The following is a 23,474-nucleotide window of genomic DNA, read 5'->3' as shown; positions in this document are numbered from 1 at the left end:
ATGAGTATATTAAAAAATACCATGTTCCCCCTTTGTCTCCTCTCTCAGGTAACTTTATTAATGAAGATTAGGTAAGTGAACAATACTGAGTGAAACACAACATATTTACAATGTTAGCACTTTAAATCGTAGCAAAACTAATTTTAAAAGGGCCTAGATCCCAGCAAATTAAAACAAAACAAAGATCTGCGGATGCTGGAGATCTGAAAGAAAAACAGAAGTTGCTGGAGAAACTCGGCAGTTCTGGCAGCAATTGTGGGAAGAAAGCAGAGTCAGCATTTCGAATCAAGTGACTCAAGTCTGGAGAGTTCTGAAGAAGAAACATTAACTTTGTTTCCTCCATGCAGATGCTGCCAGAGCTGCAGAGTTTCTCCAGTAATTTCTGATTTTGGCCCAGCAAACAGTTGTTTAATTCTGCTGTAGTAAAGTGTTTATATAAAATGTTTACATATCGCATGCTTCTTTTCAATACCAAAGGCACTACATACATAATTCTGGATTAGTGGTGCTGGAAGAGCACAGCAGTTCAGACAGCATCCGAGGAGCAGTAAAATCGACATTTCGGGCAAAAGCACTTCATCAGGAATAAAGGCAGAGAGCCTGAAGTGTGGAGAAATAAGCTAGAGGAAGGTGGGGGTGGGGAGAAAGTAGCATAGAGTACAATAGGTGAGTGGGGGAGGGGATGAAGGTGATAGGTCAGGGAGGAGGGTGGAGTGGATAGGTGGAAAAGAAGATAGGCAGGTAGGACAAGTCATGGGGACAGTGATGAGCTGGAAGTTTGGAACTAGGGTGAGGTGGGGAAAGGGGAAATGAGGAAACTGTTGAAGTCCACATTGATATCCTGGGGTTGAAGTGTTCCGAGGCGGAAGATGAGGCGTTCTTCCTCCAGGCGCCTGGTGGTGAGGGAGTGGCGGTGAAGGAGGCACAGGATCTCCATGTCCTCGGCAGAGTGGGAGGGGGAGTTGAAATGTTGGGCCACAGGGTGGTGTGGTTGATTGGTGCGGGTGTCCCGGAGATGTTCCCTAAAGCGCTCTTCTAGGAGGCGTCCAGTCTCCCAAATGTAGAGGAGACCGCATCGGGAGCAACGGATACAATAAATGACACCAATGGATGTGCAGGTAAAACTTTGATGGATGTGGAAGGCTCCTTTAGGGCCTTGGATGGAGGTGAGGGAGGAGGTCTGGGCGCAGGTTTTGCAGTTTCTGCGGTGGCAGGGTAAGGTGCCAGAATGGGAGGGTGGGTTGTAGGGGGCCGTGGACCTGACCATGTAGTCACGGAGGGAACGGTCTTTGCGGAAGGCGGAAAGGGGTGGGGAGGGAAATATATCCCTGGTGGTGGAGTCTTTTTGGAGGTGACGGAAATGTCGGCGGATGATTTGGTTTATGCGAAGGCTGGTAGGTTGGAAGGTGAGCACCAGGGGCGTTCTGTCCTTGCTACGGTTGGAGGGGTGGGGCCTGAGGGCGGAGGTGCGGGATGTGGACGAGATGCGTTGGAGTGCATCTTTAACCATGTGGGAAGGTAAATTGCAGTCTCTAAAGAAGGAGGCCATCTGGTGTGTTCTGTGGTGGAACTGGTCCTCCTGGGAGGTAAAAACAATGACTGCAGATGCTGGAAACCAGATTCTGGATCAGTGGTGCTGGAAGAGCACAGCAGTTCAGGCAGCATCCGAGGACAGGCAAAATCGACGTTTCGGGCAAAAGCCCTTCATCAGGGATTTTGCCTGTCCTCGGATGGTCCTCCTGGGAGCAGATACAGCGGAGGCGGAGGAATTGGGAATACGGGATGGCGTTTTTGCAGGAGATATGGTGGGAAGAGGTGTAATCCAGGTAGCTGTGGGCGTTGGTGGGTTTGTAAAAAATGTCAGTGTCAAGTCGGTCGTCACTAATGGCGATGGAGAGGTCCAGGAAGGGGAGGGAGGTGTCAGAGATGGTCCAGGTAAATTTAAGGTCAGGGTGGAATGTGTTGGTGAAGTTGATGATTTGCTCAACCTCCTCGAGGGAGCACGAGGTGGCGCCAATGCAGTCATCAATGTAGCGGAGGAAGAGGTGGGGAGTGGTGCCGGTGTAATTACGGAAGCTCAACTGTTCTACGTAGCCAACAAAGAGACAGGCATAGCTGGGGCCCATACGAGTCCAGAATCTGGTTTCCAGCATCTGCAGTCATTGTTTTTACCCACTACATACATAAGGTTGTTGCTTTGCAATGAAATACATTGTTTATGTTCTCTGGAATGCGTAGTTTTGATGGAACAATTAACCTCATTTCATCCCATTCCCTCTTTGTTGTGCTATAAATGAAAGAGCCCAAACTTGATTGACATTTTGGCACTCAGTCGTTCAATGGATTCTATACTTGAGAAATTGAGGTTTGTGATAGGGCATTCAGTTTACTTTTTGTGTATGATTTAGAGCAATGTACTACCACCAACAGATGCATTTAATGAACTGACTAAACCAGGTGAAGTGAAAATCTGGTCTGTGTTAGAGAAAATAGTAAACATATCTTTGCAGACATTTTAGAAAAATGCTGGAACAGTCCATCTTAAAGTTTAGAAAGGCACAACTTAAATTTTTGTGAACCTGGTGAAGTTTTTAATTTGTTTTTGTTTATGTTTCAATGAGCTTAACTATAGGTATTAATGTCGAGTAAAAAAACTCTTCCAAAACTCATCAGTTCATTGGTGCTATCTTTGAGAAAGTCTGTGCATAAGAATGTTATTCTATGGTCAATATCTTTCTAACACTTTGAATATTGTGTAGAGTTCTGGTCAGGTAGGAGAAAGTGAGGACTGCAGATGCTGGATACCAGAGTTGAAAAATGTGGTGCTGGAAAAATACAGCAGGCCAGGCAGCATCCGAGGAGCAGGAGAATCGACGTTTCGGGCATAAACCCTACCATAGTACCAGAAGGATGTGCATGGAGAGGGTACAGAAGCGGTTTACTAGGTTGTTGCCTGGTATGGCTGATTTTAGCCATGAAGAATGTTGGATCAATAGGGTTTGTTTTCACTGGAATGCAGGAGGTTAAGGGGGTGACCCAATTGAAATTTATAAGATTGTGAATGGCATGGATACAGTGGAAAGTCTGAAGCTTTTTCCCAGGGTGGAGGGGTCAATTACTAGTGGGCACAGGTTCAAGGTGCGAGGGGGGAAGTTTAAAAGAGAACTGCGAGGCAAGTTTTTCACACAAAGGGTGGTGAGTGCCTGGAAAGCATTGCCAGAGGAGGTGGTGGAAGCAGACACAGGATTCAAGAAACACCCTGGGCGAATGCATGATTAGGAAGGAAATATGATTTGGAGATGCCAATGTTGGACTGCTATAAATTCTGTGTTTTACAATTGTGTACTCCACAACCACCTGATGAAGGAGCAGTGCTCCGAAAGCTAGTGTGCTTCCAATTAAACCTGTTGGACTATAACCCGGTGTTGTGTGATTTTTAACTTAAGGAAAGAAATAGAGGAATATAGGTCCTGTAAATGAAGACAGTTTTAGTATTGGAGGGCAAAATGTGGTAGCGCAGGCTTGAACAGCCAAAGGGCCTGTTCCCTTGCTGTATTATTCTTTGTTCTTATAAAAAGTTAAATGTATCCATTTTGCTCAGATAAATGAATGTTAGAGCAAATCTTTTTAAAAAAAAGATTTTTGAAATAAAATATTGATGCAACTTGCAAGAATATTGTAATCATTCAAGGTAGTTATCAAACCAGAGTTATTAGTAGAAGCAGTAGCCATAAGTATTAGCGATTTTTTTTTTCAAGAAATAACCTTTTTGTAATTTTCTCTACTCCCTTTGACCTCGAGGACCTCACTTAGTACAGTTGATATTACTGTGTCATTGATTACCATGAAAGGTAGAAAAATGAATATTCATCCAAAAAAAAACCCATATAAAGGAACTGAAGTAACTTGTCTACACAGACCTACTTCTGCTTTTCTTTTATGTTTTAGCTGATGCACTACTCTATTACAATTAATTTTCTATCAAAAAGTATCAAGACCAGGATGGTGTCCAGGTTTGGGCTGAAAAGTGGCAAGTAATGTTCACTTCACACAAATGCAATGATCATCTCTGACAAGAATCTAACCATCATCCTTTGATAGTGAAGTTATTATCACTGAGTCCCCCATTATCAACATCCTGAGGGGTTATTAGAACCTGAACAGTTATTGACCAAAAACTGAACTGGACTCGCCATCTAAATATAGTAGCAAGTTAGAGGGTAGGCATTCTGCAATGAGCAACTCACCTCCTGACTCCCCAAACCCTCTCTACCATCTACAGTTGAGGATTCTGATGAAATACTCATCATTTACCTGGATTAGTGTAACTCCAGCATTACTTAAGAAGCTTAACACCACCCAGGACAAAGCAACCTGCTAGATTGGCACCACATCTACAAACAACCAATCCCTCCACCAACAGTGCTCAGTAAGAGCAGTGTGTATTATCTTCAAGATGCACTGAAAAAATTCATCAAAGATCCTTGGGCATCATGCCAAACCCACAACCAGTTCCATTTAGAAGGACAAGGGCAGCAGATCCATAAGAGTACCACCACCACCTGCACTTTTCCTTCAAGGCACTCACCACCCTGGCTTGGAAATATATTGCTGTTCCTTCACTATCGCTGGGTCAACTCACAGAACATGGACTGCAAAGGCTCAGGAAGGCAAGTCACCATCACCTTAAGGAACTGGGGACAAGCAATAAATACTGACCAACCAGCAATGCATATGTCCCAAGAATAAACACAAGCATTGTCTACTCATACATTCATAGAGCTGTACAATGTGGAAACAGATCCTTCGGTCCAACTGGTCCATGCCAACCAGATATCCTCAATAAATGTAGTCCCATATGCCAGCATTTTACCCATATCCCTGTGAACCCTTCCTAATCATATACCTATCCAGATGCCTTTTTAATGCTGTAATTGTACCAGCCTCTACCATGTCCTCTGGCAGCTCATTCCATACATGTACCACCCTCTGTGTGAAAACATTGCCCCTTAGGTTCCTTTTAAATCTTTCCCATCTCACTTTAAACTTATACCCTCTAGTTTTGGACTCTCCCACACTGGGGAAAAGGCCTTGGCTATGCGCTCCTCCATTCCCCATAATTTTATAAACCTATATAATGTCACTCCTTAGCTCCAGGGAAGATAGCCCAAGCCCTCTAACGTTGGCAAGATCCTTCTAAATATTTTCTGAACCCTTTCAAGTTTCACAACATCCTTCCAATAGGAAGGAGACCAGAATTGCATGCAGGTTTCCAAAACTGGCCTAACCAATGTCCTGTACAGTCACAACTCCTAAACTCAGTGCACTGACCAGTAAAGACAAGCATACCAAATGCATTCTTCACTAACAAAAACAGCAATTGCTGGAAAAGTTTAGCAGGTCTGGCAGCATCTGTGAAGAGAAATCAAAGTTAATGTTTCGAGTCCGGTGACTGTCCAGAGGTCTTCTCTTAACTGATGCTGCTCGACCTGATCAGTTTTTCAGGCAAATGTTTTTGATTCACAGCATCTGCAGTTCTTTTGGTTTTGCCTTCTTCACTATCCTCTCTATCTGAGACTCCATTTTCAAGGAACAATGAACCTGCACTCCAAGGTCTCTTTGTTCAGCAATACTTCCCAAGACCTTACCATTAAGTGTATAAGTCCTACTAAGATTTGCCTTTCCAAAATGTAGCACCTTACATTTATCTAAATTAAACTCCACCTGCCACTCCTTGGCCCATCAGCCCATCTCATCAAGATCCCGTTGTACTCTGATGTAGCCTTCCTCGCTGTCCACTACATATTCAATTTGGTGTCATCTGCAAACTTGTTCACATCCAATTCATATTGATATAATATGTATGACAAAAAGCAGTAGACCCCAGCACCGATCTTTATGACACATCGCTGGACACGGCCTCCAGTCTGAAAAGCAACCTTCCACCATCACCCTTTGTCATCTACCTTCGAGCCAGTTCTGTATCCAAATAACCAGTGCTCCCTCTATTCTATGTGATTTAACCTTGCTAACCAGTCTACTATTGGGAACCTTGTCGCATGATTTACTGAAGTCTGTATAGATCCCATCCACCACTCTGCCCTCATCAATCCTCTTTGCTGCTACTTCAAAAAAACTCAAGTTCGTGAGACACAATTCCCAATGCACAATGTCATGTTGACTATCCCAAATTAGTCCATACCTTTCCAAATACATGTAAATACTGTCCCTCAGGATTCCCTCCAAGCACCTTGCCCACTTTTATGCATTTTAAGATGTCCAGCACCACCACCTTTGTAATATGGACATTTTTCAACATGTCTCTATTTATTTCCCATTCCTGTAACTCCACAGTGATCTTTCTTTATAACATTTTTTTTACTTTAAGTACAGGTTATAACTGGTTAGAAGAGCTACTTTTTTCCTGAATGTTTTAAAGACGGATCAAATTTATATGAAAGTAGGATACCCAAATGCAATGGGCATAGCTTTTCAGTAAGAAGTTATTTTTAGATGTTTTGAAAATCTTAAATTACATTGTAACCATTTTACTGTGTAAAGTTTTAACAGATTGGTATGCAAACCAGTTTCTGGCATTTTTAACTGTTGAGACAGCTGTTTGTTCTAATGAGGAGTGCTAGCATTACAGTATTTTCAGTGATTGAGACCCGCTCAGGGAGCAGAATGTTCCAGAGCAGTCAGTGGTGTGTGAGGAGAAACTGCCGCACTGTCAGCTGGAAGTGTATGCTCCGTTGCTCTCTAGGACAAGATAAATGAGTTTTGCTGAGCTTTGGCAGAGACATCAGCTTTGTCTGGGAACAGCGGTATCATACTGCACCCCAGTGGGATTCTGCTTTTAAATTTATGGGCTGTGATTGATAAAGCAAATGAGGGATCTTATTGCTCTTCAGGTGTGACAAGAGGGATAGTCCTCACCACATTACAGATTTGCCTCTTCACTGAATTTAAATGACAAATCAACTGTTTTGTGGAACTGCACAATTGCTCTCTTACAGTAAAAGAGCTGGCATATGACCTATTGTTTTTATCTTTATTGACAACAATTATTCTTGATGGAGTTCTACAAAATTTTCATTTTCACTTGGCCGCTTTTGACAAATCAAGGCTTCCATTGAATTGAGGCAGTGACCCCCTTTTTTCTTTTGCATCACACAGCTGATAATAGGTCTTCATTTGCAGATCCATGACAAATCTGCTTTTATTCTAGAGGACTTTAGTCGGTCAGGAACTTTCCTACTACTTTTGAAGCATTTGTTTGGATAGATTTGGTCCTGTGAATAAATCTTTAATTTTTCTTTCTTTCCCTTTTGAGGGGAGCTTTAGCTGTATGCAGTGCTTAATTTAAATCATTTTCAGGTATTTTCACACCATTCAAATTTTTAGTTAAAATATAGTATTTAAAATAAATTCCAGTGTTGCTATGATGGTTATTTTTATTTCATAAGTACTCTGATTGCTTTATTTTAAATAATTATTTAAAAACTTATAAAGTATAAACTTTATTAGCTGTACTCTTCTGTTTCTAAGATGTGATTTAATTAACTAGTGTTTCTAGAGCATAAAGTAACCTGTTGCCATAAAAACAGACCCTAATTTAGAAACTAATGGTTGAGCACTATAAATAATAAAATGTTCAGCCAGTATTATGCAGCTGTCTTTCCAGCTAGCGCCTAGTGATCGTGGTTAAGCTGTAAACATTCAGGAACAGAAATATACTTTTTCAAGTGCAAGTAGCTCCTTTCTGAAGAAAAATTACTTGCACCATCTCACCCAGCAATTGATAGTATTGTTGATTTGCTGCACTTTTATAGGTGTAATTATCTCAACAAAAAAACTGCACTATATTCAAATTCCATTTCTGCAAATGCTCCCATTTTCTTCCTGTGCAGCAAATCGGGGAATTGCAGTGAGAATGGAGCTGGCTGACAATGTATCTTTAAATAGATGGTTGTCATCTAGGTGAAGAGAGTACAATTTGTCAGGCACTTTAGATTACTGTGATGTGGCTGCGGCAAATTGAATTGACATATGTATTTTAGTGCAACGTATCCTCAATCTCTTGACAAAAAATGGAGCTGGATTGTACTTGACGGTTATTTTTGTGAAATTAGACAGTCGTTCATGGAATATACCATGAGCTTCACTATCACTTTATTTTCATTAAAACATGCAACTCTGACTGTAAACCTCATCACCTGATAATTTTTATGGGCAGACCCAGAAAAATCAGTAGGTGCAATGTTATTGTACAAGTGTAATCAATACATCTATTGCCACAGAGCAGTCAATTGTTTTCAAATGTTCTTGTTTCTCTCCAATGCGAACAGAAATCATTATATCAAACTTTTATCATTAATTATGCAAAACAAAAATATTGCTGATGTCTGGCTTCTTGAAAAATGTGTGATCCATGTGAGTGAGTGAGCACTTCCTGATGCAACGAAGATCAGCACAGATCAGGCACACTGCTTGTCCTTTTTGTTCTACCCACCTCCCTGTTGTTCTCTAATATAGGTCTTGTTGCATCTGAATTATGGCACTCACATTAATTTATTATGGCTGTCAGTTTTCCCACTTATGTTTTCTCCTTCCACTTGCTACTGCCACTTCATCAAGTGTCTAGCTCCAGTACAGATCTTCCCACTTTGTCCTGCTCTGGCATAGCTCTGTCCTCATTGTCCAGCTCTAGCATATGTCTCTCCTCATTGTCCTAATCCTGTGTAGCTCTGTCTCCATTGTCCTGCACCGGTATAAGTCTCCCCTTGCTGCCAGAGTATAACTGCTATACTGTCAAAACAAATAAGGGTGGCTATTACGATTTAGTTACCCCAAATATTTTTTCAATTTTATTGTTGTACTACTTGGATGAAGACTATTATTGAAATGCCTTTATTCTTCAATATTTGAAAAGTTTGGATATGCAAATAAAAGCTGTGGTCAGATTACCAAGATTGCAATTCTGGTTGTATGCAGTAATTTCTTCGTATTTCTAAACCATATCTATTATATATAACTGAGCTACTCAAAATTGAATGCATTTGCTAAAGTAACATAGGAGAGACTGTTTCCAGTGACAGGAAGATACAGCGTTAAGATAGTGGCATAAGAACCAGAAGTAAAATGGGAAGCATTCTTTTAACTGCATTGGTTGTTATGCTTGAGAGTACACCGATTGAAAGGGTATCTGAAACAGATTCAGTGATAATTTACAAAAGGATGTTGAGTAAATCCTTTAAAAGAAAGAACATACAGGAATTTGGAATATGGGAAGCAAGTGAAAATAGCTTTAAAGAGATGGATGATGCACAGTAGGCCAAATTGTTTTATTCAATGCTTCTATAATTCTGTTGAAAATGACACAAGTATACAGTTTTTGTGCATTTCTTTTCTCTGTCATGATTAGATAAAATCTTAAACAAATATAATTTTATTATCTAGGTACAAATATAATTATGAACCTACACAAAAACGTCACCTACCTAGAAATTCAGCCAATTAAATCACTCAGTGTGCACCTTTTAAAGGTATTTTCATTCAAAAGAATGGTTCTTCAGCCTCTTTTGAGTCATGTGATTCCAATGGAACCTGAACTGAGTATTGATAAGCAGTTTATTGGTGTTGTGTTGTTAGAAAAAGTTAACATTTCAAACAACAATAAGGTATTTTGGAAATAAAAGTCTGGAAGGCTAACCGATTGCAGATGTCTGAAGAATAGTATTCTCTGTCTATAATATTGAATATATCAATTAAAGTTCCTGATGTACTGTTTTGTCTTATTCCTCCACCTGATCAATCCAGGGAAGCACCTAACATGAAACAGGAAGTATTTGGAAGAGTGATTCTGTAACCCTTTTGAAGTATTAGAAATTTGTAAATTAAAAGACCCCAGTCATGGAAGTAAAATGCGGTAAGTTCTTTTTAATATTCATCTGGCTGGCCAGCATTGATAGCCCATTCCTATTGCCCTTGAGAAGGTGGTGGTGAACTGCCTTCTTTAATCACTGCAGTCCACTTGCTGTAGGTTGACCCACAATGCCGGTATGGAGAGAATTCCAGGATTTTGACCCAACGACTGTGAAGGAACGGCGTTATATTTCCAATTCAGGGTGGTGAGTGGCTTGGAGGGGAACTTGCAGATGGTGGGGTTCCCAAGTACCTGCTGCCCTTGTCCTTTTTAGGTGGAATTGGCCGTGGGTTTGGAAGATGGTGTCTAAGGATCTTTGGTGAATTTCTGCAGTGCATCTTTGTAGATAGTACACATGCTACTACTGAGAGCCAGTGGTGGTGGAATTTAATGTTTATAGATGTGGTGCCAATCAAACAGGTTGCTTTGTCCTCAATGGTGTCAAGCTTCTTGAGTGGTGTTGGAACTGCACCCATCCAGGCAAGTGAGGAGTATTCCATTACACTTGTGACTTGTGCCTTGCAGATGTTGGATAGACTTTGGGCTGTCAGGAGGTGAGTTACTCATCACAGTCTCTGACCTGCTCTTGTAGCCGCTGTATTTATGTGATGAGTCCAGTTGAGTTTCTGGTTAATGGTAATCCCAAGGATGTTGACATTCAGTGATGGTAATACTGTTGAATGTCAAGGGGCAGTGGTTTGAGTATCTGGTATTGGTGATGGTCATTGTCTGGCATTTGTGTGGCACGAATGTTACTTGTTGTAACATTGTCCAGACCTTGTTGTATTTGAGCATGGACTACTTCAGTGTCAGAGGATTCGTGAATGGTGCTGAACACTGTGTAATTATCGACGAACTTGTCCACCTCTCACCTTATGACAGAGGGAAGGTCAGTATGAAGCAGCTGAAGATTGTTGGGCCGAGGGCACTACCCCAATGGACTCCTGCAGCTTTGTCCTGGAGCTGAGACGACTGACTCTCCACAACCACAACCATCTTCCTTTGTGCTAGGTATGATTCGAACCAGCGGAGTGTTTGCCCCCGATGCCCATTGTTTCCAATTTTGCCAGGGTTCCTTGATGCCATACTCAATCAAATGGCCTTAATGACAAGGGCTGTCACTCTCACCTCATCTCCGGAATTCAGCTCTTTTGTTCATGTTTGAACCAAGGCTGTAATGAGATCAGGAGCTGAGTGGTCCAGGTGAAACCCAAACTAGGCATCACTGAGCAAGTTGTTGCTGAGCAGATGCTGCATGATAGCACTGTTGATGACCCTTTCCATCACTTTACTGATGATCGATAGTAGGTTGATTAGGCGGTAATTGGCTGGGTTGGATTTGTCCTGCTTTTTTGTGCAGGACATACCTGGGCAATTTTCCACATTGTTGGGTAGATGCCAATGTTGTAACTAACTGGAAGAGCTTGACTAGGGGAGTGGCAAGTTCTTCAGTATTATTGCTGGAATGTTAACAGGGCCCATTGCCTTTGCAGTCCAGTGCCTCCAGCCATTTCTTGATATCACGTGGAGTGAATTGAATTGGCTGGAGACTGGTATCTGTGATGCTGGGGACCACTGGGGGAGCCTGAGATGGATCATCCATTCTGCACTTCTGATTTTACACCAGTGTCATTCGCAATTTCCCATCTTAGTGTAGAGGGTTATGTTTTGCGTGAATCTTTTATGCAGGTTGGCTAGTTTAACTTAGTCTAATTGGCATCCAATTGCTGTGTATATTCCTAAAGCAAAGGGGTTTTTACTCTAATAGTTTGACCTGAATTTAAATCTAGGTGTACAGAATGACTTAGGCTTGTCTAACTTATAATTTCTAAAACAAAAGCTATAAATACTGCTAATGCAAAGCAGGATATCAAATATTTTTACTCATTATTCCTGTTTATTTCCATCAGATAACAATGAACAGGCACTAACTTGTCCAAGTTTACATGATGGTTTTCTGCCTAAACATTATCTCAGTTTCAAGAGGCTAATTGACTTTTTATGTTTTCCATCATTTTGCATGTTAACTTATACTCTTGGCATTGCATTTTAAAAAATGATATTGTGTAACTATATATTTATAGATTTGAAGCTGTGAGGTGAATGATCTCAGCTTGTTCACCAGGATTTTCTTTGAAAAATACTTGACTTCTTTAAAAATGCCAAAATAGCATTTTTTAGCTTTAGGGTGGTATTAAATTAAAGAACTTTGCTCCATTTACACAGAGTGGTTTAATCCTTATTAAACCTTAATTTAGTGTCAATTTGGATTAAGTGTTCCTGCATAAAAGGGCCTCTGGTGGCCTGGATGCTGTTAAATTCAATCAGCATCCAGATCAGTATGTGACGCCTGTATTCCTCAAGTAACACATAGACAGGAACAACTGCCATTGTAAATTACAAAATATTAAACTTCATTAAATGATCATATATGAGTTTGTCCTTTTTAGATCCATCAGTTCTGGATGGAGGTGGAATGCAGAAATGTATTCAGATTTCAATATAAGTAGTGATGTGCACTGAAAGGAAGATGTATGCATTATATTCAAAGCAGGAATATTTAGAAAGAAAGGCAAGCTTCCATTTAAATACTTTTGATGAGATATCAATGGACTCAAAACATTAGCTATGTTTCTCAGTACAGATGCTGCCAGACCTCCTGCGTTTCTCCACTTTCTGTCTTTGTTTCAGTCTCCAGCAACTGCAATTCTATGTTTTATTTTATTCTGTATAAATACCACCTTTCACAACCTGCAGGACTTCTCGAAACAAAATTAGTCACAGCAATGTAGAAAACCTGGAAGCCAAATTGCACATAGTAATAAGCTCAGGATCATACAGCTATCCACTTCTACACTTATGATAAATATTGACAGGGGCAGTGGGGAAACCCTCCTCTCTTCTTTGAAATAGTCCTTTGGGATTTTAGAGGGTGTAGTGTCTCATCCAGTAGCTTTTTTCCCTCTTCGTGTGGGTGTCACTGGCTGGGTTAAAATTTGTTGTCCATTCCAGAATTTGTCCTGTCCTTGAAAAGGTGATGATGAGCAACTGACTTCAACCATTGAAGATGCATAGATGTATTCACAGTACTATTAAAGATGGGTACACACATTTTGACTCAGGCTGGTGCCTTGGAGAGGAACTCACTGACAATGGAATTCCCAGGCACCTTTTCCATATCCGTTTATGGGATATGGGTGTTTCTGGCTAGGTCAGGATTTATTGCCTGTTCTCAGTGACTCAGAGGGCAGCCAAGGATAACCACGTTATGGGTTTTGAATAACATGTAGCCATATAAAATGGCATAGTTCTTTTCTAAATGGCATTAATGATCAAGCTTGCACAAAAATGAACAGTCATTACATAGTTACCTTAGGACTAGTTTTATTGAATTCAAATTCACAACCTCCCATGGTAGCATTCGAGCTCATGAGGTACAGATGGATATGGGTCTTCTGGTGCATGAATCGCAAAATGTTGATATGCTGGTACAGTAAGCAATTGGGAAAGCAAATGGAATGTTGTTGTTTATTGTAAGTGGTATGGAATACCAAAATATTCAAGTTTTGCTCCAATTGTGCAGTACTTGGTGAGATATCGGGAGCACAGCGTGCAGTTTTAGACTCCTTATTTAATTGCATTTGAAACAATGTTAAATTGATTGATTGTTTTGATTGATGGCTGGGGTTGTTTTATGAAGAAGGGTCGGAAAGGATGGGCTATTATCCGTTGGAGTTTAGAAGAATGGGAAGGGAGTAGAATAATAGTAATGTCATTGAACTAGTAATCCAGCACTAATACTCTGGGGCATAGGTTCAAATCCCACCATGCAAAATGATGAAATTTGAATTCAGTAAAAATCTGGAATAAAAAGCTAACTTAATGACCATGTAATTAATGTTGTTAAGGGGCAATCTTACTAAAATGCTTAAGATCTTGATGGTCCTTAATAAGGGGTTGCTTAAAAGTTGTGACAAAGACAGAGACTTTGAATTAGGAAAAACCCTTTAAAAATTGAGGTTCTCTCATTTAAAATTGAGGTGAGATTTTTTTCTTCTACCTTGTTGATAATCTGTGATTTCTTTCCTAAAGGATAGTGAAACAAAGTTTATTGCCTACATTTAAGGCTCAATTATGCATTCTTTACTGGTAAACGTATAATGGATGGAAAGGAAAATAGAGGTCACAATCAGGTTAGATAATATTTTATGAAATGGCAGAGCAGCTTCTATGAGACGAATATCTTATTCCTAATTGATATGATCATGTGACTCACGGATGCAGTAAAAAGATTGACAATTGTTAGCCTTTGTATATTATTTTTGCCCAATTTCTGATAAAAACAATCCTTCTGGAAGTAGGGGTTGTGATAAATTACTCTTCCAAGATTTGGCACTCTACCCAAAGTGTTTTGCATCTGAATATTCTGGATGCAAACTTCACGGAGTTGAAATTTGCATGCGATAGTTTTGTTGAAGTTTGACAGATTTTCATTCTGTCTCTACTTGGGAAATCTAATAGTAGCTATGGCTTGTGAATTTGATTTTTGTACTTGGTGTGATTTATTTTCCAACGATGCATTTTAAAATTATTATTAATATTGAAAGATGAATATTAACTATCAACATAATTGATGCTATCTCCTGTTTTACATGGAGGATTGAACCTATTTAGAATAAACTGGTAATGTCACTGATCAGCTGGCATCAACTCCAATAATTTATGGAGTGTGTGTATCTGATTTCTTGTTGGTGCATAAAATAATTATCTTTCTGTATATATCTTTGCCATTCTGCAAACATATTTTGAAACTACCATACTGAAAGGCCATACTGATGTGGGACACAGTAGTCAAATAAGAGCTGAGATGAGGTTTAGTGCTTGTTAACACTTTATTTTCCTTATACCCGAGATCTTAATACTGATGGATGACTGTTCATCGGACAAATTGGTTTAACAAAAAGAAAGGCTTACTAAGAAGAATGAGGCATATGGCATTTAAAAGAAATTCTAGGAAACATTGCATCTAAATATACCTTATACCAGCTAGAGACAGATCTCCGATGTGTAGGAATTACATTGTTTAATGATAACGCACGTGTTTTATATCTTTTCAGCACTGTAACATCTGCTGTCTTTACTGTGGGAGATAATGTTGTATCTGGCAGTGATGACAGAACTGTAAAAGTCTGGGATTTAAAGAATATGCGCTCTCCTATAGCAACAATTCGTACTGACTCAGCAGTCAACAGGTAAATGATTTTAAATTTATTTATATGTTGTAAATCTTAATTGGCTACTAAAGCAATGTTCTTTTCTCTTTGCTGAGTTGATCATTCTCCATTCATTCCCTTATGCTCATTTCAAAAAACATTGTATACACTCCAGTCCTCTGCTTCTGGGACACCGTGGGTAAGATACTAAATTAAAAATAAAGGCTGCTGTTAATATTTTAACAAATAATAATTACACTTCAGAAAGATAGTGTTACTTGATTTATGATCTGAAAATTTTCAGAACTTCCTGCTTAATCCCTTCTTACCATCCCAATGATCTAAAATCTGTGATTCTCCTTAAGTCATGTAACCTTCTGGCATCCTATTTATTCCCCAGTGATTAATCATTAGTGACTATGCTTCAGCTCCATATGCTTTAAATTCTGAAATTCCTTCCAGAAACCTTTCTACCTCATTACATGTCTTTCCTCATTTAAAATGCTCCTTAAATAATACTACTTTGACTAAGCTTTTGGTGATTAGTAGCTTGGTGTCAAACATCGATAATATTTCCAGGAAGGTTTTAATACACTAAAGATGCTATTTAGAGTGAGCTGTTAATAGAATTTAGTGATATCACAAACCCAACTATGCTGTATAAAGTTTATTGGTGATAACTGTGGTACATTTAACTTTCCCACTCCTTGAACAATCAGAACTGGAGGATATTTTAGGTGAACCCCTTATAATTCAAATTCTTAGGGACAAGCATTGAGTCAAAGTACTGATGAAGATGGAAATGGGAAAGCACTATAATTCTTGTGAACTTCCCTGCTATAGTTAATTTACTTAATTCTACTTTTTTTAGTTTTCAAATTCTAACATTTCAAAACCTGACTTGTGTTGTTTTAGCTTGCACAGATTGACAAAGTTTGTGCTATATCCTTATTCTGATAGTGGGGGAAAATAATTATTGTGAAAGTGGAATTAAACTCTGATCATTCACACCTACATCATTGAAGAGGATTTTAAAGTTACATGCTAGTATATATTCACAACAATATTTTTTGATTTCTGTTCTGTTTTATAATGGGGAGACAAATGTATAATTGGAAGAATACTATCAATACTTGTTGAAATTTTCAATTTTTCCGGTAAAATAGAAACATTCTTTCGTAAAAGCTCTCAACTTTGGATTTGCACATAGATAGAAAGGCTCATGAGTTTATTTTGTAAATTCAAACAGGGGAATGCAGCTTTACAAAACCCTGGTGAGACCACACTTGGAATATTGTGCCCAGTTCTGGTCACCCTACTATAGGAAAGATACAGAGGCTTTGGAGAGGGTGCAAAAAAGATTTACTAGGATGCTGCCTGGACTGGAAGACTTGTCTTATGTAGAGAGGTTGACTGAGTTTGGACCTTTCTCTCTGGAGAGGAGGAGGAAGAGAGGTGACCTGATCGAGGTGTACAAGGTAATGAGAGGCATGGATAGAGTCGATAGCCAGAGACTTTTCCCCAGGGCAGGATTGACTGGCACGAGGGGTCATAGTTTTAAGGTGATAGGAGGAAGATATGGAGGAAATGTCAGAGGTAGGTTCTTTACACAGAGAGTTGTGAATGCATGGAATGCGTTACCAGCGGTGGTGGTGGAAGCAGAGTCATTAGGGACATTTAAGCGACTGCTAGACATGCACATGGATAGCAGTGAATTGAAGGGTGCATAGGTTCAGTTATTTTGTTTTAGATCAGGAATATTCCTAGGCACAACATCATGGGCTGAAGGTGCTGCACTTTTCTATGTTCTATGTTCCCCAGGCCATGTTGACGGAGGAGGAAACTGTCACTAGAAGTGTTCAAAATTGAGTAGGAAGAAGTGTTGAATGGGCAGTTTGTACTTAAAGTTTATAAGGTACTGGGGCTGAATGAGATGCATCCAAGGATTTTAAAGGAAATGAGAGTGGATTTTGCTGGGACTGACCATAGTACTTCAATCCTCCCTAGATTTTGAGAAGATGCCAGAAGACTGGAAAATTGCAAACATGATAGTCATGTTCCAAGAAAAGTTGAAAGGATAATCATGGTAATTACAGGCCAGTCATTTAACTTCAGTGATGGGAATGCTTCAAGAGATAGTTATATAGGTTAGGATTGGTAGTCATATGGAAAAATGTGTGTTGATTACGAAGAGTCACTATAAGTTTCTAAAGGGGAAAATCATATTTAACGAACTTCCTGGAGTTTTTTGAGCAAGTAACACAAAGGCTTGATGAGGTTAATGCTATTGATATGATGTACATGAACTTTCAGAATGCTTTTTGATATGGGGACACAGCAGATTTGCGAGGAGTATGAGCCAGGAGCAGGAGTAGACAATTCAGCCCCACGAGCCTGATCCATCATTTCACATGATCGTGGCTCATCTAAGTCTCAACTCCACTTTCCTGCCCACTATCCATAACCCTTTAACCCATTACTAACTAAAATGTTGTCTGCTCCTTAAATTTACTCAGTGTCCCCGCACATTGGGATAGTGAATTCCACAGATTCATGCTTCTTTGAAAGAAATAATTTCTCTTTATCTCTGCTTAAAATGTGCTGCCCCTCATAAAATTACAACCCTTCATTCCAGATTGCCCTATATGAGGAAACATCCTCTCTGTGTCCTCTTTGGCATTTTGTATACCTAAATTAGATCTCTTCTCACTCTTCTAAATTCCAGAACATAAAGGCCTAAACTGCTTAATCTCTTCATAAGATACATGTGCTTAACACACGTTTCACAGCAACTTTCGTTCACCTGCATACTCCCTGACCTTCCCTGTCCAGCAGTACCAGTTTTAAAATAGTCACTCCAGTTTTCCAATTCCTCCATTTCCTCCATCCTCTTTATCTCTGTAATTTCCTTCAGCTCTGCAGGTACAACAAGGGATATTAGATACATTGTAAAACTCTCTCTACTCTTTTAAACTGAAAGTACACCTCTCTGGATGTTGTCCCCATAAAACAGTCTCAGGACAGGGACAGGAGAGTGTTAGAAACAAAGTGAAGCTCCCTTTACACTGCCCCCATCAAACCCAGAACCGGGACAGCAATGGGGTTAGATACAGAGTAAAGCATCCTCTACACTACCGTCAATAAACATTGCCTGGACAGGGATGGCACAGTAAAACACCCTCTGCTCTCTTAAACTGAATGCAAAATGAGAGTAAAGCTCCTTCAATACTGTCCCCATCAAACACTTCCAGGACAGGAACAACACGGGGTCTGATGTGGAGTGAAACTCTCTCTACTTTTTAAAACTGAAAGTCAAGGTCCCTGTCCACTTCAGCCACTTTGAGGAGAAGCATAACACGAAGTTAAATGTAGATAAGGTCCCTCGATACTTTCAAATTGAAACTAAAGCTACCACTTCTCTTTTAAACTGAAAGTAAGGTGCTCTGTATACTGTCCTCATCAAACACTCCCAGGGCAGTACAGCACAGCGTTAGATACAGAGTAAAACTCGCTCCACGTTGTTATTGTGTTTTAGAATCCTGATTTTGGAAACCTCACCGATCTTTGCCCAATTTCTGTATCGTTGGCATGTTTTGTTATTTATCTGCCTGCATTTTACAGTAATTTACTGACAAATCAAAATTCATTATTTCATTTGATGATTTGAAACTGATCTCAATCTGAGAATTTTTGACTTGCTCGCTACCTGGATGAATGCTGCTCCAACAACACTCAAAGCTTGATACCATTCAAGGCAAAGCAGCCTGTTTGATTCGCACCACATCCACAAGAATCTATTCCCGCCATCACTGACCCTTAGTAGCAGCAGTATGTGGTATCTATGAGACTCACTGCAGAAATTGACCCAAGACCCCTTGATACCTTCCAAACCCATAATCACTACCATCTAGAAAGACAAGATCATGGGAACATCGCCACCTCCAAATTCCCTTTCAAGTCACTCACCATCCCAACCTGAAATATAGAGCTGTTCCTTCAGTGTTGCTGGTTCAAAATTCTGGAATTCCCTCCCAAAGGACAATGTGGGCCTAACTACAGCACATGGGCTGCACTGGTTCAAGAAGGTAGCTCACTACCACCTTTCCAAGGGAAACTAGAGATGACAATACATTTTGGCAAATCAATGACATCCTCGTCCCAAGATTGAGTGTAAAATAAATCCTTATTTCTGGAATCAGTCAATTGTACGCTCAGTCTAGTTAAGCTCATAGAATAAAAATGTCTGAACCAATATGGATACAAATTGGCTGAATGATAGGAACAGAGAGGAATGGTCAATACTTATTTTTTGAGCTGAAGGAAGATATGTGTCCGAGTTCCTGACAGGTTGGTATGGGGTCCTGTGCTTTTCCTGATACATATTAATGATTTGGATCTTCATGTACAGAGGGCAGTTTCAAGTTTGCTGATGACACAAAATTTGAAAGAATTGTAAACTATAGAGTGGGCAGATAGGTGGCAAATGAGGTTTAATGCAGGGAAGTGAGGTGATGTATTTTGGTAGGAAGAACATTGTTTTTTAATGTTCGGGGATATGGGGAAATTACACATCAAAATAAATGACAACCCCATGGGGCAGCACCAAATCCCTCTTGAACCACAGAACCTCACTTAACAAGACACACTTTTCTGAATCATTAAATCATTCTTTCTTTCCACCAGCAAGCAGTGCTGCACAACCTAAGTGCTTTGGGACATTCTGAGAATGTGATAAATGTTGCATATAAGAAAGTTCCTCCATGTTCAACCATTTGTTGAACCAGGCACCAGGTGGTGATGCTCGTTTGAAGAACCAGTGCAGATACGATGAGCCAAACAGTCTCCATTTCACTGTAGGGTTTGTGTGATATTTGAAGAAAAGGGTTTCTTAGTGGAGTTACTGATGGATTGCCATCTTAAATTAGCGCTGATCAATTTGTATATCTTTTGTACAATTTTGTATTTTTTTAGGAACAAAATTACAGGTATTGGGTTTCAAAATTAAGCTAGTATATTATGTTTTTCATTTGTTTTCTTTTGAGACTATCAAGGGTTGCATTAACATTACATTAAAAGGCTTGTTTTCATTTACATGATTTGTAAGTTTATACCAGTAATTTGTAATTCATAGATTTAGTCAGTTTAGAAATGACAGATGCTAAACCAAAGATTGAGTTTGTGATATAACTTCCTTTTCTCTACCTCTGGCACTAATTAGCGCTGATTTTCACTGATGTTTCCTCTGAAAGCAAATGGTTGAACATGGAGGAACTTTCTTATATGCAACATTTATCACATTCTCAGAATGTCCCAAAGCACTTAGGTTGTGCAGCACTGCTTGCTGGTGGAAAGAAAGAATGATTTAATGATTCAGAAAAGTGTGTCTTGTTAAGTGAGGCTCTGTGGCTCAAGAGGGATTTGGTGCTGCCCCATGGGGTTGTCATTTATTTTGATGTGTAATTTATATTGAGTTAAATTATCTCCAGTCAGTGCAATTGGCTATACTTAGCCCCTATAATCCTGGACACGAGAGAGCACTCATAACTCTGGAAAGTGCAGATGAGGACATCGTTGAACTCAGCTTTTATTGTCTTTCCTCACCTCTATAACTGCATATTAAACCAAGCACCTGTAACCAAGACTCTCATAAGAAAAATGTTCATTCAGATAAAAGTGGCTCTTAATGCAGGACAGTACTCAATAAGAGTTGTATTTTCAGAAGCAGGAGGAACCAGATTTGAAAGGATGAGAGGGGAAATGCCGAGGAGGATGTTACTGCCATTTCAAAACATTATTAGGGCAATGTTAGGTGAATCTTCTGTATTGAACTTTTGAAATTAGCTGAGACATTAGCACCTAAGTTGAAAGTATATTTCTGCATTGTAAAGGTTACTGATTAAAGTAAAAGTGGAAAACAAAAGCTTAAGTAAATTTTGAACTGATGGTTTTCAGTTTACAATGGCATTTGCACATCTGTGTGTACTTTCCTACTTATTAGATTTGGATTACTGTTAGAATCAAAAATGCCTCTGTCAACACAATCCTTTTATGAACTTTGCTCGTTTTGTAGCTCATTTTTAAAGCAATATTGTAATTATCCTGTAAAAATCTGATAAAGCTCATGAGAGACAGATGGAAGGCATTCGCAGACGCTTCCCTTATCACCCATCCTGTATCAGATGGAAAATTGCTTTGCTTTAATCCTGTGTTTTTTTTGTAAATTTCAAACAGTGTGTACACTGAAGGTCACGCAACCTTTCACTTGGAGGTTGGGTGAGTTTAACAAATTAACAGCTGTATGATAACGACCAAGTGTTAAGGTCAAATTTTATAAACATCTTCAAATTGTTCCATTGCTCTTTTCATCTTTCCTGCATTTCTTTACTGTTGCACATTGTATATCTCAGTGATGACAGTCTTGTTCAGAATAGATGATTGAGATTCCACATCTACTTTAGGCCTTAACCACATGGAGTAGGCTGGCTCTTCTTTTGAGTTCTGAGCAAGTGCTGCATCGCCATCTTTCAGATGAAATAGACCAGAAGTTGTTGAGGTGGTTAAAATATTTTTTTAAAATCTTGTAGCACTTAAGCATCCAGGCTTTTCAGGTGCCATGCCCAACGTTCATGGCTGTATGTAATCTGTTTAGGCAGATGTAAAGCATGCCACTCGTTACAGCAGAAAAACAGGCAGCCAAATCAAATCAGCCTCCCTATCTGTGTAGTTGCAACACATGGGCCCTCAAACTTACCCCAAAACAGATGAACTGGCCATTCATCTCACTTTCTGTTTACGGGACCCTGTGGGAATGCCTGCCTACACAAGATTAAGTACACTTCAGGGATAATTCATTGGTTGTGAAGTGCTCTAGTACACCTTGAAGTTATGAAATACTCTTTCAAACTGATCTGGCCTTTTTAAAAGAAAATCCTACTTCCTGTTTGTCTGATTTCTGTGCTTCGTCATCAGTTTTCAAGACACGCATTGGAAGAATTACCCGTTTTGTTGATATTGGGTGTGCTGCATATCATTAACAAAAAAGGCACACTGAGTGAGAGTGTAGAATCATTTGACAACCACATTTAGGTTCAAATTAACATGCATCACTTTGGGATTGAATAATATATTTTTCCATCGTGCTAAGTTCTTGGAGTAGAAATAACACCATTTGATGATTATTGCAAACGATATTATAATTTCTTTTCCCACTGATATGGACCTTTTTCCCGTAAGTTACTTAGGAGATTATAGATTGGCTAGTTCAACATTGATAGTAAGAAATCTAATTGAATTCCTTGTAAAATAGAAAACTATTTTAAAATATGAAGAAACCAAAATTAATGAACAGCCAACATGCATTTTAAAGCCTTTGCTTCATCGACCACATTGAATTTTTTGAATTGGCGACAGATAGACAAGGGCAAGTTACTAGATCTAATATATTTAGATTTCCAAAGCACCTTTGATAATGCACCACATAATCATCTAATTAACAAAGTCACACATGTAGAGGAAATGGTGGTGTGGTGGTAATCTTCCGAACTCGTTCAGAGGCCCAAGCTAATGCTTTGGTGACTTGGGTTCAGATCCCTACAAGTTAGTTGGTGTAGTTCAAATTTAATTAATAAATCTGGAGTTGAAATTAGTTTCAGTAATGGCAATTAATGATTAAAATTATCAGCAATTGTTGTAAAAACTATTTGGTTCACTTATGTCCTTTAGGGAGGTAGATCTACTATCCTTACCTAGTCTGGCCTGCACATGACTCTAGACTCTCAGCAAGGTCTTTGACTTTTAACTGCCCTCTGAAATGGTCATACAAGACACTCAATTCAAGGGGTGTTAAAAATGCTGGTGCCCACATCTTGATTTTTTTTCTTTAAAAGTAGCAGAAGATTCAATGCAGCGAATAAATACATAATAACTCTTCAAAGTGACTGAAAGTAGTAAATGGGGTTACACAAGGATTGATACTTTGATTGCTTTGATCACAAATTATATTAATAATTTAATCAACACAATTTCTAATTGGAATGGATCATCACTTGGGAATACTGAAACACATTACAAGGAAATATTAATAAGATTTCAGAAAAGGCATATAATTAACCAATGAGTTCCACCTTTAAGTATGAGGTGTTATTTTAGTATGCTATAGTAGGGAGGTTATGTATTCTTCGGAAAATAAGAATCTATTTGGGATAAGAGGTGCAAAGGGTTGTAAGTGTTCAAGTACACAAATTTCTAAAAATCATGATGGAAGCCATCGAGACCAAACAAAAACAATGAAGAACTGGAATATATTTCTGGAGGAATAGCATTTTAAAGTAGAGAAG

The 23,474-nt window shown here is 39.3% G+C and overlaps 1 protein-coding gene across 3 annotated transcripts in view; it reads left to right on the top strand.

Moving 5' to 3' along the window:
• The window catches only part of wdr37 (WD repeat domain 37), a 145,651-nt gene that overhangs the window by 113,235 nt on the left and 8,942 nt on the right, over positions 1 to 23,474 (top strand). For all 3 annotated transcript variants that reach the window (XM_043690670.2, XM_043690669.2, XM_087987541.1), the window contains one exon: positions 15,043 to 15,177. In XM_043690670.2, coding sequence (XP_043546605.1) covers positions 15,043 to 15,177 — 135 coding nt within the window. The remainder of the gene's footprint in view (positions 1 to 15,042; positions 15,178 to 23,474) is intronic.

The sequence above is a fragment of the Chiloscyllium plagiosum genome, unplaced genomic scaffold (assembly GCF_037043375.1).
Source record: "Chiloscyllium plagiosum isolate Xiang-an unplaced genomic scaffold, Cpla_swu_hap1 HiC_scaffold_5, whole genome shotgun sequence".
NCBI classification, from domain to species: Eukaryota; Metazoa; Chordata; class Chondrichthyes; order Orectolobiformes; family Hemiscylliidae; genus Chiloscyllium; species Chiloscyllium plagiosum.
Note: the sequence above shows the minus strand (reverse complement) of the source record. Positions and strands in the feature narration are given on the sequence as shown.